This window comes from Cyprinus carpio, chromosome A2 (genome assembly GCF_018340385.1).
Source record: "Cyprinus carpio isolate SPL01 chromosome A2, ASM1834038v1, whole genome shotgun sequence".
Lineage (NCBI taxonomy): Eukaryota > Metazoa > Chordata > Actinopteri > Cypriniformes > Cyprinidae > Cyprinus > Cyprinus carpio.
The window spans coordinates 9,644,733-9,657,299 of NC_056573.1; the positions used below are offsets into that span (position 1 = coordinate 9,644,733).

At 35.2% G+C, this 12,567-nt stretch overlaps 1 protein-coding gene across 1 annotated transcript in view; it reads right to left on the reverse strand.

The window, feature by feature from the left end:
• The window catches only part of LOC109063969 (retinal-specific phospholipid-transporting ATPase ABCA4-like), a 38,278-nt gene that overhangs the window by 473 nt on the left and 25,238 nt on the right, over window positions 1-12,567 (reverse strand). The window contains exons 24-50 of the mRNA XM_042714339.1: window positions 12,307-12,488; window positions 11,229-11,328; window positions 10,938-11,143; window positions 10,282-10,336; window positions 10,051-10,125; window positions 9,489-9,646; window positions 9,225-9,349; window positions 9,024-9,122; window positions 8,670-8,862; window positions 8,483-8,577; window positions 8,363-8,395; window positions 8,080-8,185; window positions 7,895-7,969; window positions 7,563-7,732; window positions 6,526-6,703; window positions 6,276-6,391; window positions 6,039-6,186; window positions 5,731-5,854; window positions 4,497-4,626; window positions 4,134-4,254; window positions 3,959-4,000; window positions 3,703-3,839; window positions 3,485-3,626; window positions 1,733-1,867; window positions 1,548-1,651; window positions 613-705; window positions 133-382 (exon numbers count right to left, since the gene is read on the reverse strand). Of these exons, the coding sequence (XP_042570273.1) occupies window positions 133-382; window positions 613-705; window positions 1,548-1,651; window positions 1,733-1,867; window positions 3,485-3,626; window positions 3,703-3,839; window positions 3,959-4,000; window positions 4,134-4,254; window positions 4,497-4,626; window positions 5,731-5,854; window positions 6,039-6,186; window positions 6,276-6,391; window positions 6,526-6,703; window positions 7,563-7,732; window positions 7,895-7,969; window positions 8,080-8,185; window positions 8,363-8,395; window positions 8,483-8,577; window positions 8,670-8,862; window positions 9,024-9,122; window positions 9,225-9,349; window positions 9,489-9,646; window positions 10,051-10,125; window positions 10,282-10,336; window positions 10,938-11,143; window positions 11,229-11,328; window positions 12,307-12,488 (3,392 nt within the window). The remainder of the gene's footprint in view (window positions 1-132; window positions 383-612; window positions 706-1,547; window positions 1,652-1,732; window positions 1,868-3,484; window positions 3,627-3,702; window positions 3,840-3,958; window positions 4,001-4,133; window positions 4,255-4,496; window positions 4,627-5,730; window positions 5,855-6,038; window positions 6,187-6,275; window positions 6,392-6,525; window positions 6,704-7,562; window positions 7,733-7,894; window positions 7,970-8,079; window positions 8,186-8,362; window positions 8,396-8,482; window positions 8,578-8,669; window positions 8,863-9,023; window positions 9,123-9,224; window positions 9,350-9,488; window positions 9,647-10,050; window positions 10,126-10,281; window positions 10,337-10,937; window positions 11,144-11,228; window positions 11,329-12,306; window positions 12,489-12,567) is intronic.

The following is a 12,567-nucleotide window of genomic DNA, read 5'->3' on the forward strand; positions in this document are numbered from 1 at the left end:
TAGTGAAAGTGAAATGCTAAAATAACAAAGTCTTAACATGCTGCTTATAGCTGGTATGGATTGACGTGAAAGAGATATGTTGCTTAAAGCTTTATAACATCACACCTGCTATTGACGTGATGGTGAAGTTACCTGATCTAATGTGGTCTGAGACACAGAGTAGTCCTCAATGTTCAGTCTCTCTTTGTTGGTCAACACCAGCTGGAAGACTCTTGCCAGTGAGGCGGCGACGATTTCATATTGTAAAGTGTTGTAGTGTTTCTCTCGTTGTACACATCCTGGGAAGCTGCTTTCCATGAAGGACTCGGCCGGGACCAGATCAGGAGGTATGCCTGCTTTTTCAGCTTTGATCTTCATCGTGACAACATAGCCACCTCCAAACCTGTCCGCAAGCACAATCAATATGTCTAATACATGTCAAATCAAGCTTGCACTTTTTTTTTGACCATTTAATGGATTAAAGTTGTTTTGCATATCACCTTTGGAAGTTGAGAATTTAAGGCAGGAACAACAATGAAGTTGATTTGGGGTAATATGGAAATTGCATCCTTGAAATCAATACTTCAAAATCAAAAAATCTAAATAATACATGTACTTTTCAAACATACTCACTTGTATTTCAGATGTTGGATTGTGCCCAGACACTTAAACGTTCCATTGACCATGATGGCCAAGCGAGTACAAAGAGCTTCACACTCTTCCATACTGTAAATGCAAAAAAAAAAAAAAAAAAAAAGTAAATAAATACATTATTTTAATTTTCATTTTAAAAATGAATAATAGATAATAAAAAGAGTTGGAAACATAAAAAGTTATTCATTAAAATACTAATAATAAATAATTTTAAATAAATAATTATTTAAGAAAATACTTGAGACATTTAAGTCACTAAAAAACTATAAATGTCACTGCATTCACACAGGGTTCCCCTGTCAGACTAACCACTTGGATGTAAAATATGATATAATATTTCAGTAATTTAACAATACATTTGTATGACGTTCACAGTTCTCTGGTGTAGGTTTATGGTCACATGACTTGCAAGTATACAGATAAAATAATCTTTTTTAGTAAGTTTTTAATTTAGAAAATTGATGCAATTATTTTAACATTGTACGACTTGAAAAAAAATATGATGCGATTATTCCATGATTGTGAATTTAAACTGTGGTAAAACATTTTATTTTATGTAATTGTCTCATATTACTACTGATTTACTTTATTTACTGTCAACTCTTTCAAAACATTGTATTATAAGCATGTGTAAATACACTGACACGCTACACTCTAAAACACACCCCGCCTGACTATATACTTCTTTAATTTTTAAATAGCAACCTTTTATTTGAAAATTGTGATTTGATAAGATATATCACTATTCAGTTTTATTTTGATTAATTGTGCAGCCCCATTTGTGGATATTAATGTTACATTTGATTTAATTAATTATTAGCTTATAACTCACAAACTCCCTGCAGTTCCCTCACAAACATCCAGTTATTCATGAACAGTATTTGGGAAACCCTGCATTAACTTTAAATTCTTGCCTGTGAGACGTCAAAACGACTGCCCTCCCATCACGGATGATACTCAGAATGGCGGTCCACAGGAAGCGACGGGAGTGAGGGTCCATTCCTGTGGTGGGCTCATCCTGTATTCATTTACAGGGTTAAATTATACCAATGTTTTTTGTTTCGCACAATGACACTAAGAACGCTTAGGAAAAACATACCAGGAGCACTAGAGGAGGACAGCCAATCATAGCAATAGCAGTAGACAGCTTCCTCTTGTTGCCCCCACTGTAGGTACCAGCACAGTTTCCTGCATATTCAGACAGACCCAGCTTCTGAATGCCCCACTCTGCCACCTACAGAAAACATACAATCATACATGATTGTAACAGAATGCATACCAGTTAACAGAATATCAGTAACTGAACCTACAGTAACATACTGTAATTGCTTGTGTAAAAAATGAAGTGTGGAAAGGCCGTGTACTATTGTGTGTGTCGTGTGTGTTTTGGTGATTCAAGTTTTTGTTGGAGAGTGAACCGTTTTCTTTAAAAAGTGGTAATGGTATTGTTATAAGCATTTTTAGGATTTTATGCTCACAAAATAATATGCTTAAGTTGTAACCTGAAATGTTGATATGTCTTGAGCATGCTTATGCGTCTAGGAAGGTCAAGGATACTTTTATACAACATGCCTCAGAAAGAACTGGAATGAGAATGTGCTATAATTCCAGTGGCCACGCTAAAGCCATGCACCAACTGTATGCTTATCACAGTGATTAAACTGGGAAAACTGTCAGCTGCAAGTGAGGCCAGTATTAATGTAATCTCTAGAACACTGTAAAGCACGTGCAAGTCTTCTGCAACTTGGTTATTTTAAACATGATCACCAAGTTATATGTAAGTGTTAGGATGACAAAACATTTTAAAAGTTAAACTTTTAGGCTGGTCTGCCTCAGTGGTCCAACAGCGCTCACCAATGTCAAAATGAATGAGATGGCCAATCAAATCATAGAAGGCGGGACTTACTGTCACTGTCACAATGCAACGAGAGCTTGTGGAAAGATTTAAGTAGTACTGTATTAGAAAACAGTTTTTTATGATAGAAATGTTCAGCGACCGACAGTAATAGACTATCAAATAATGCAAACTACTCAACTTTTTATGAAATTCCGCCGTTTTGAATTGAAAATATGCGATCATGATTCATAAATGAACGTGACAAGAGACGTTTGCATTTTCGACTATTAGACATATGAATAAGCCTCGTGGTTAGCGCAACTGCGCTCATGGCGACCCGTGTTCGATTCCCATCTCGAGGTCCTATGTCGGTCCCGCTCCCCGTTCTCTACCCAATACTTTCCTGTCATCTCTCCACTGTCCTGTCTAAATGATTAAGAAATAAAAAGCTGAAAATATATAACTTAAAAATAAAATTAAAAAATATTACTACTTCATATAAATATATTTAGATGTAAAAGCCTCCAAGTGCTGATTGACATTTTCTTCTAAAATTATCATTTTTATCATGCTCCTATGTGTAGTAATTTCAGTATCAGTAATTTCACTTTAATGGCAATTTTCTTTTCTTTCCCATTAAAGTAAACATTAACATAGAAGGCTGAGAAAATAACCATTTTAGAAGAAAATTTTAGATTGCACTTAGAGGCTTTTAGCTTTTCAGTTCACAACACATTATTTGATGGAGTCATCTGGATTATTTGTGGACTATTGTGATGTTTTTATCAGCTGTTTGGACCCTCATTCTGACGGCACCCATTCATTGCAAAGGATTCATTGGTGAGCAAGTGATGTAATGCAAAAAGTCTGTTCCAATGAATAAACAAACATCTTAGACGGCCTGAGGGTGAGTACATTTTCAGTAAAATTTCATTTTAGAGTGAACTATTTCTTTAAGTAATTTTGAAAATTTCTTTGACAAATGTGAATGAGGGGTCCAGCTGTGAGACTTACTCTGCTAATCTCAGATTCAGGGATCCCGCGGAGACGGGCGTACAGGTACAGGTGCTCCCTTCCCGTCAGAAGCTCGTCTATGGCATCAAACTGGGGACAGTAGCCCATATTCTGGTGCACATCCAGGATATTGGTGAGAATACTAAAGAAAAGCACAGTTCATGTTTAGAATTTGCATTAATGTAAATGCACACAACTCTTCATAGTTTGTATATTACCTGTTTCCAGCTACTGCCGCCTCTCCTGATGTCACATCTGTGTCTCCGGTCAACATTTTAAAGGTTGTGGTTTTACCTGCACCATTTACACCAAGAAGCCCAAAGCACTGCAGAAAACATTTAAGTTGATTGGCACATTACTGGTCAGTCATTCATTTCAGTTGAAGGAGCAACAGTATGGCTTACAAATGATACACAGGAAAGTTTTTTTTTTTTTTTTTTTTTTTTTTGATACCTCTTTTTTTTTTTTTTTTTTTTTTGTTATGTGGGCTGCCGGTCGTTTTCTGCGCCTGTATGTCTAAGATTAGACCGCACACTTGAATAAGCATGATAATAGCAATAATTCAAAACGCTACAAATTTAACTCTGACATAGCTTACAAAATATAAAATGGAAGTTTTATATCTTAGTCACTCGGTCTGGTCACTTACTTTTGACAAGTCTCGGATCAGAAGGATGTCATTCTTGTTTCCTCCTTTGTAAATGCGCTCTCTCTCCTGAGCTACATCATCATCTTCATCTTTAACTGGATTCTTCCTATAGTCTGATGCCCTACACAAATAATAGACAAAAAGAATAGTTACCATCATGTGTTTTAAGACACAGTATAGCTATAGTAAACACAAAGTAAAGTAATATTAAACAGATCCAATTTTAAAGCTAACTTTTTTAATATTGGTTTTTTTTTTTTTTTTTTTTTTTTTTTTTTTGCAGCTGTAGAGTAAAAATCCGGACATAAATGACATGAAACTGAGCAATCTCAGAGCATATGAATAATGTCTTTTTGTCCTCACCAGTGATCAAGAAAAAAATTGTACTGGATGAGCAGATTAAAGATGAAATAGACAAAACCCTCCACAGCCATACAGAAAAGATTCTTCCCCACAAAGTTCCATCTGAATGGATCCATAGAAAACTCCTCCCCTGTGTCAAAACACAACCTATTTTTAGGGCAGTAGCATCATGCAATTGTATTTTTGAGGAGTTGCCACTGGCAGTTCTGGCTCACTTGATACTATAGTTCTCCATATCAGCAGTGCTAGCAATTTTTGTTTAATATTAATATACACTATGGTGTAAAAGTTTGGGGTCAATAAGATTTCTGGTGAAATTTTGGTTTAAGCCTTTATATATAATGTATTATAAAAGTAGTTTTAATGCATTAAATATGCCTTGTAATGCACTTTATAACGCATTGAATGATCTCATGAATAATTGTAACCAGTTACAATACATTATAATAATTTTCTGTTCATTGTTACACCTTTAGAAAGTATAATGCAGTAAAACACATGACAAACAAAACTTCAAATATTATAACACATTTTAACTTTGGTTACAATTATTTATGAAAATATATAATGCATTGTAACATACATTATGAATACCTTTATAATATATTAAAAAATCAAGGCTGTAAGTAAATTGTTACCAGATTTTTTTTTAGATATTAATACTTATATTACAGCAAGGACACATATAATCAAAAGTGACAATGGTTGCAAAAGTCTTTACTGTTTCAAATACTACTCTTTTGAACGTTCAAAACATCAAATAATCCTAAAAAAATATTTCTGAAGGATCATGTGACTGAAGACTGGAGTAATGGCTGCTAAAAATTCAGCTTTGCATGACAGGAATGAATGACATTTTAAAATCTATTCAAATAGCAAAAAGTTATTTCAAATTGTAATGATACTTCACTATATTAATGTTTTTACTTTATTACTGATCAAATAAATGCCTTAGTGAGAATAATATAACGTGATATGATATGATATGATATGATATGATATGATATGATATGATATGATATGATATGATATGATATGATATATGATTTTAGACATGCACTTTTTTTACCTAGATGCTTAATTTTCAAGGATGCACTGGATTATTTTTTGAAGAATTGCATTCAAATCCACTTTAAAAAATCTGTGGGGGGTGGGGGGGTACATGATGTCAATTTGAATGGGCACGACAACAACTGATGTATCATTATTATGTTTTGTTAATAGATAAACTTACCAAATCTGGCATAGACGTCAGTCACGGCCTGGTTCATGGCCATATCAATGAGACCTCGGCCGAGACAGAAGTGAGGGAAGACCAGTAACACCTTCTTCAACACCTCATTAAACATTAGCAGAGACTGAAGCGTTTGTGAAGATAAAACACAAGCAATTATTACAAAATAAGAAACCATAAAATTGTTATTTTATCTGTAAACAAGGATTTTTAAGCAAAAGGTTCTTTTGTATAACTTTAAAGTAGTACTAAAACTAAAAAGTACTAAATTATAATGAAAACAGACACAAAAAAAGATGAAAAAATACCCTGTTGTTCTCAAAGAGCTCTAAGACGAAGGTGATGGCACTACTGTTGATACCAATGAAAAGGTTGATGCAGGAGAGGGACACATATGCCGTGCTGGGGACATTGAACATGTAGGACATGGGGTACATCATGGGGGTCACTGACCACCTGCATAGAGAAGAATAAAAGAAAAGTCATTGTTGAGCTTAGCTGATTTACTTCAAATGAGTCTGAACCTACATAAGCTGCTGACTGACCCATAGAGACAAAGCAAAGCGACCAGTGCCGGCAGATTGGTTGGTGATGTGTAGCATTTCTTATCAAAACCCACAAAAATGCCCACAACCATTGCTGTGCTGACCGAGTAGTTTATCTGGCACAGACATACAAAAGGGATGTGAGCAATCAAGCCATAATCCAAAAACATTTTGCAATGACTAACAACTGACATTTTACAGAACTGTCCTTAACAGTCCTGTGTTAACATACAACGCTGATGAATCTCACCATGTCCCAGAAAAAGTTAGCAACCCAGTACACCAGAGGGCTGACTCCACTAACAAACTGCAAATGTTTGGCCTTGGTGACACGCTCCTGAATGAGGTAGAGGACGAAGCTGGCTGGGATGAAGGACATGGCAAAGATGACGCAGATGGCCACCACTGCATCCACTGATGTGGTGAGACTGTCCAATAGGAAAAGCAGCATTTTACTACACAACAGAAGATTGTATACTTTTTTTTCATAACAAACATTATCCATACAGTTGTTCTGTATTTATATGAAAACACTTGAAACGATGTGTATCAGATTTCAGGGTTTCTGATTTCCTGACTCCTGAATACTTTACTGTTTAAAAGTTTGGGGTCAGTAAGATTTATATATATAAATAATAAATATAAATATATATAAATTAAATAAATATTAAAAAAATATAAATTAATACTTTTATTCAGGAAGGATGCATTAATTTAATAAAAAATGACAATAAAGATATTTATAATGTTGCCAAAAAATATTTCAAATAAAAGCTGTTCATTTTATTCATCAAAGTATGCTGAAAAAAAAAATACACAATACACATACAGTGCTGCTTAATATTTTGGTTTCCAAATTTTTGGTTTCTTGAGCAGCAAATAAGAACATTAGAATGATTTCTGAAGGATCATGTGACACTGAAGACTGGAGAAATGGCTGCTGAAAAATTAGCTTCCTCAACACAGGAAAAAAATATATTTTAAAACATAAAAACAGTAAAATTATATATAAAAATAAATTTTAATAATATTTATTAAAATTACTATTTTGATTGTATTTTTGATTAAATAAATGCAGCTTTGGTGATCATAACAGACTCCTTTCAAAAAAATCCCCAAACTTTTGAATGTAAATTTTGAGTGTCCACCAACATTAACTGAACGTCATATTTTTTACATAATGGAACTTTATGTACAGTGATCGACTGACAATTGTTGGACATCCAAAATGGACTGTGTAAACAGCCTATCAGTCAAAAACATTTCTATGTGACAACTGACACTCACACAGTGACCTCTGACAGCTGCTCTTTGGTGAGGTTGAGCGGGTGGTTGATGGCAGTAATGCCGTATTCTGATGGATGGGCATGAGGTGGCAGGAAAGCACGGAGAATGGCATTGTTTGCAATGTTCATGAAGGAGACCATGGCGTGCCAGCCTTTGTTGTTATACCACACCTGTAATAAGGGAGCAAAATGTTATTGGAAAAAAACTGGAGAGAATATTAAGAATTTGAAAGTTCATTATATAATGCAATAACATTTAGACATTTTTAAGACATGCTTGAGTCCAAAATACAGTTTGGCACATTGTATTGTTAAATAGGTGGTTTAACATACCTTAACATTGTACTCACTCTCCATGTAATGCAAGAAAGTTCCTAATTCATTCATAGCTGCTTTTGAATAGGGGCCCTAAGGATAAGATAATAAATTATTAAACAGTATATGTTATGTGAGCAGAGTAGAAAGTACTCCCATTAAAATCTCATGCTTGTTTATGTGAAGTATACACAATATCATACCCCTGTAATATTCATCATCTGTCCAAGCTGGGAAAAAATGGCCTGAATCTCCTCAGGGTCAACATCAAGAATTGGCAGTTGTCCACCAACAGAGAGTCCACCATACCTGTGGAAAAAACAAAAACAAAACAGGATTTAATCAAACATCATTTTAACCTAGTGTATTTTTGTTACAGGCTGTAAATAGAGATGTATAACATGTCTATAAATGTGTAATATGACACTGAATAAACATTTTAGGATACAATTTAATGTTTTTTTTTTCTTTAGACAGAAACCTTACCTTTGTTCATTCACCCAGTATTTGCTCTTCAAGCTACACATGAGGAAAAACAGCAGTCATTATACAAAATGAAATGAACAGTAATACTGCTAACACATTGTAACATTTATAACAGCTCACCTGGTCTTGATGAGTTTGGGGTAAGTCTTCACTAAGTAGTCAGAGATGTTTTTGTCTGTCATGTCGAGCAAAATGTCCCCTGTTGGCTCTTTTCTCTACATCAGAGCAATAAAACATATCACTAAACCCACTTCCCCGATCTTCATAATCACTATTAAATTATTCCAGTTCCATCTTAGATCCTGACCTGGCGTGGCGGCAATCCTCCAGCTCCGTCTGGGCAGATGGGCAGCATGGTGAGCTTTGTATTAGTGCTGCACTCACAGGAAGGGGAGGGGTTTCTTATATTCCACTCTGGACTCGACAAGATGTTTTTGATCTCAGGAGAAACTGGAGGAACTTCCCAATCTGAAGTTGTGTTTAGGCAGGTGAAGAGGCTCCTGTGCACACATATTCACATATACAAGTGTCCAACAGTGTCTGCCTACTATTTAAAATCTGTCAATAAAGAGTGCTTAGCTATAAACTAAACCAACCTGCTCCAACACAATATCACATTACAGTTGAGTTGAAGCCAAGAAGTACAGGTTAAAAAACTCACTCCAAAGACTGATTTGCCATACAGCGAGTTCCCATGCCAGGCCCCTTCAGCAACGTCTGTATGAAGTGCCTCATCGTTGGATGTGATGGCTGCTCATTACTGAGACACAGAAGAGCAGTAAACATTTCAGTCACATATCCCATGATAACATACAGACCACTACATAAAGTTTATGAGTCGGATTCTGAGAACAGCTCTTACCTGATGAAGGTAAACTGCTGTCCATACATCCACGGAGTGAGGGTCAGACTGGGATACTCTCCAAATGGTGGGACAATCATAGTGAAGACCAAAGCAATAAGGACAAAACTGGCTGGCAAAACAATCTACAAAAATGTTCAAGAAAGAAGAGACAAAGTCATTCAGGTTTGGGTGGGTAAATGATGACAGAATGATCTTTTTTTTTTTTTTTTAACTATCCATTTAACATGAATGAACAGTGTTCACATGCAAACGTCACCTTACCTGTGCAAGAAAATCTTTGTGGCTGCGTGTGGCATGGTGAAATCTCTTAACCAGAAGAGCGTGGAACTGCTTCAGTACCAGACTAAAGCCTTTAACCTGCCTTGAGGCTCTGCCAGCACTGTTGTCAGACTCCAGTGGGCTCCCAACACCATTAGCATCTGTAAACCAGACCAGATTTGGATGTAATCTTATTAGACCTGTTGTGGCTGGTCAACAGCATTGTATTTTGGCTGCTGGTTTGTCCTCACCTGGTGCAAACTTAAAACCAGCAAGACAGCATTCTTTATTTTCTTTCTTTCTTTTTTTAACAAGCAAGATTACTTTACTATCTTAACCAGGAACCATTTGACTGGTGCACTAGCACTAATCAGCACGACCCAGCCTGGACCTAGTCTAGGCTGACTAGTCTAGGCTGGTCTGGTATCTGCCAAAGGCTACTAAATCTCAAGAAGCTTTAGCTCTACAAAAAGCATGGCACCTCAAAAATCAATTCCTTCACAGAGCCCTGTTAGCTTCTTAGCATGAGTGCTAAGCAAAGCTGAGATCTGGGATCTCAATTCACCTTCAACATTACTCGCAGCCTCATTGTCTCTCAAGAAACCATTGCCATTTTTCCTCTGTTGTAGCATCCATTGCTCTGAGGGGGTAGGCGACCACACAGTCAAACAGTGTTATAAACTACTGATTTAATAAAAATACAGGATAAAAAAATAATAATAAAAAATTTGACTTATGAGACACATTACATCTCTATAATTATGACTGCAAATATAGGTAATATGAGGATATTCACCTGGTGTAACAGAGCTGTTAGCTGCCTCTCCATCTGCTGTAACTTTCAGAAAGATCTAGATATACACAACACAGTTTCTTAAAACATCAGTGAGTACACACACTTATCTATACAACTCTGCACAGTAACAAACAGTATTGTTTTTGTATTATTTATATACTGTCATAGTATTTATTACTGTTTAGAATTAGCTTTTTTAAAATGTTTAAATGTTAGTAATTTTGTTATGTGTATTTTTGTACATTTTTAAATTTAGCTTTATTTTATTTTTATTTCAGTTTTTAAATGTTAGTATTTGAACTTATTCAACAATTGTATTTCACCTAGTTGTCAAAGGAACATTGTTTTTTAAATTTAAGTTTCATCTCTTAATATTCATCTAATATTTGTAATATGAATATAGCTAATATTTATAATTACAGCTTAATTTAAAAAAAAACAACAACACACATTTATAATAGTTAATAGTGTTAGTTAACAACAACACTGGTCAAATACTAACTGCAACTGATTCAAACTTACATTAAAAACACATACATAGTGCTAATATCCATAAATGACTAACACAAACATTACAGCTGTATAAATATAAAGTCTATTGACAGGTATCGCTGATAGTGATGGTTGCTAGCATAATGCATGAAATGATGTCCAACCTCCTCTAGTGATGTGTCAGATATGCCAAAGCTACTGAGGCCCATGTCACCCAACGTTTCCTCCAGTTCACGGAAAAGGCTGGCGTAAGCACGATATTTAAAACCCTTATTTGGCAGCAAATATGTCATTTCCTGACCGATCATTTCAATCAGTTTTGCCTCAGGTACATGGTGATGAATCAAAGTAGTGATGCTTTCAACGTTCCCTGTGTAGAGAGATAAATAATAATAAAAAATGAGACTAAAGAGACTGTTAATTCAGTATATGTTTTGAGTTGTTAGTATACTGACCATCTAGTATTCTCTCAGGCTGAAATGCCTGACTCTCCTCTTTACATCTGGTGCAGGTGGAGCAGGTGCAGGAACACTGAGACGCACAGTCACACTCATTCTGAGGAGCATAGCCAAAGAATTCTTATAGGACACTGTCAAATTATTCTTAAGAACCACAGTCCAAGCTTTTAAATGATATTTTTGGGGGTTTGCCTCTTCTTGTATTAGATAGACCTAATGGAGTTTTACATTTTTGGAAGAAAATGTGAATAGTGTTTGCCAATTGAAAACTATGCAGTTGCTAAGCTGTTTCGAGGAGCTTTGAAAACACCATAAAATTCAAGATTCAAGATTCAAGATTCAAGATTTTTATTCATCACATACATGATTATATAGAGCGTATATAACCAGCAGTGAAATGTGAGTCAGGTCCACTCCATGGACAATGCAATTATTAAAGAATACAATACAGATGAAAATATACATAAATATAGGTATGAAAGAATGAAATAAAAGTAAACAATACAAATATAAGAATAAAATACAAAAAAAAAAGATGTATACTGTAGAATTAAATATAGAATAGAACATAAAATCTAAATTAACATATAACCCTACCCCATATTTTTATGGAATGTTGCAATATTTATTATAAAATTATTATAAATTTATCATAGATTTATTATAGATCTATCTGTGCACATTTTTTTGCTTTTGTTTGAGAAATAATTTCACTTGGATGTACATTGTAATAGGACAACGGGGAAGAAAAGATGATCATGTCCGTTTCATGGCAATTTTAATGTGTTTCTATTCAGTTGCAAGGGTGTTTTCCATGGTTGCCAGGGAGGTATTTAGTTCCCAGAGAGTCTTATTTCCTTTTTCAAAGTTTATGGTGTTGTTGTTGTTGTTGTTTTTTTATCATTCACTAAGTGAAAATAGTAAATGTGGTGTATCAAGTTTTGAGATACGAATCATATCTGCAGTATAAGTTATGTGGAAAACTATGTGTCCATATAAACACCAAAATTCAGTGTTGTCTGTGTGCTACATTAACAATGGTATCATGGTGACCTTTTACAGAAGTCTCTCTCACCTCTTTTTTGCGCTGGTCCTTCATGCGACGCACCAGTGTGAGGTAGAAACCCACTCCAAAGCAATTCTTCAGGAAGAGAGGAGAGCCACTGCAGTGTAGTTTCCCTTTAGAGATGATGGCCACTCTGTCACTCAACAGGTCTGCCTCGTCCATGTGGTGAGTGGACAGTATTACTGTGCGTCCTGGATGAGAGTGCAAGAGAATGATACAGATATTTCACAACTTGTGGATAAGTTTGGTATCTTATTGCATGAGCAGCTA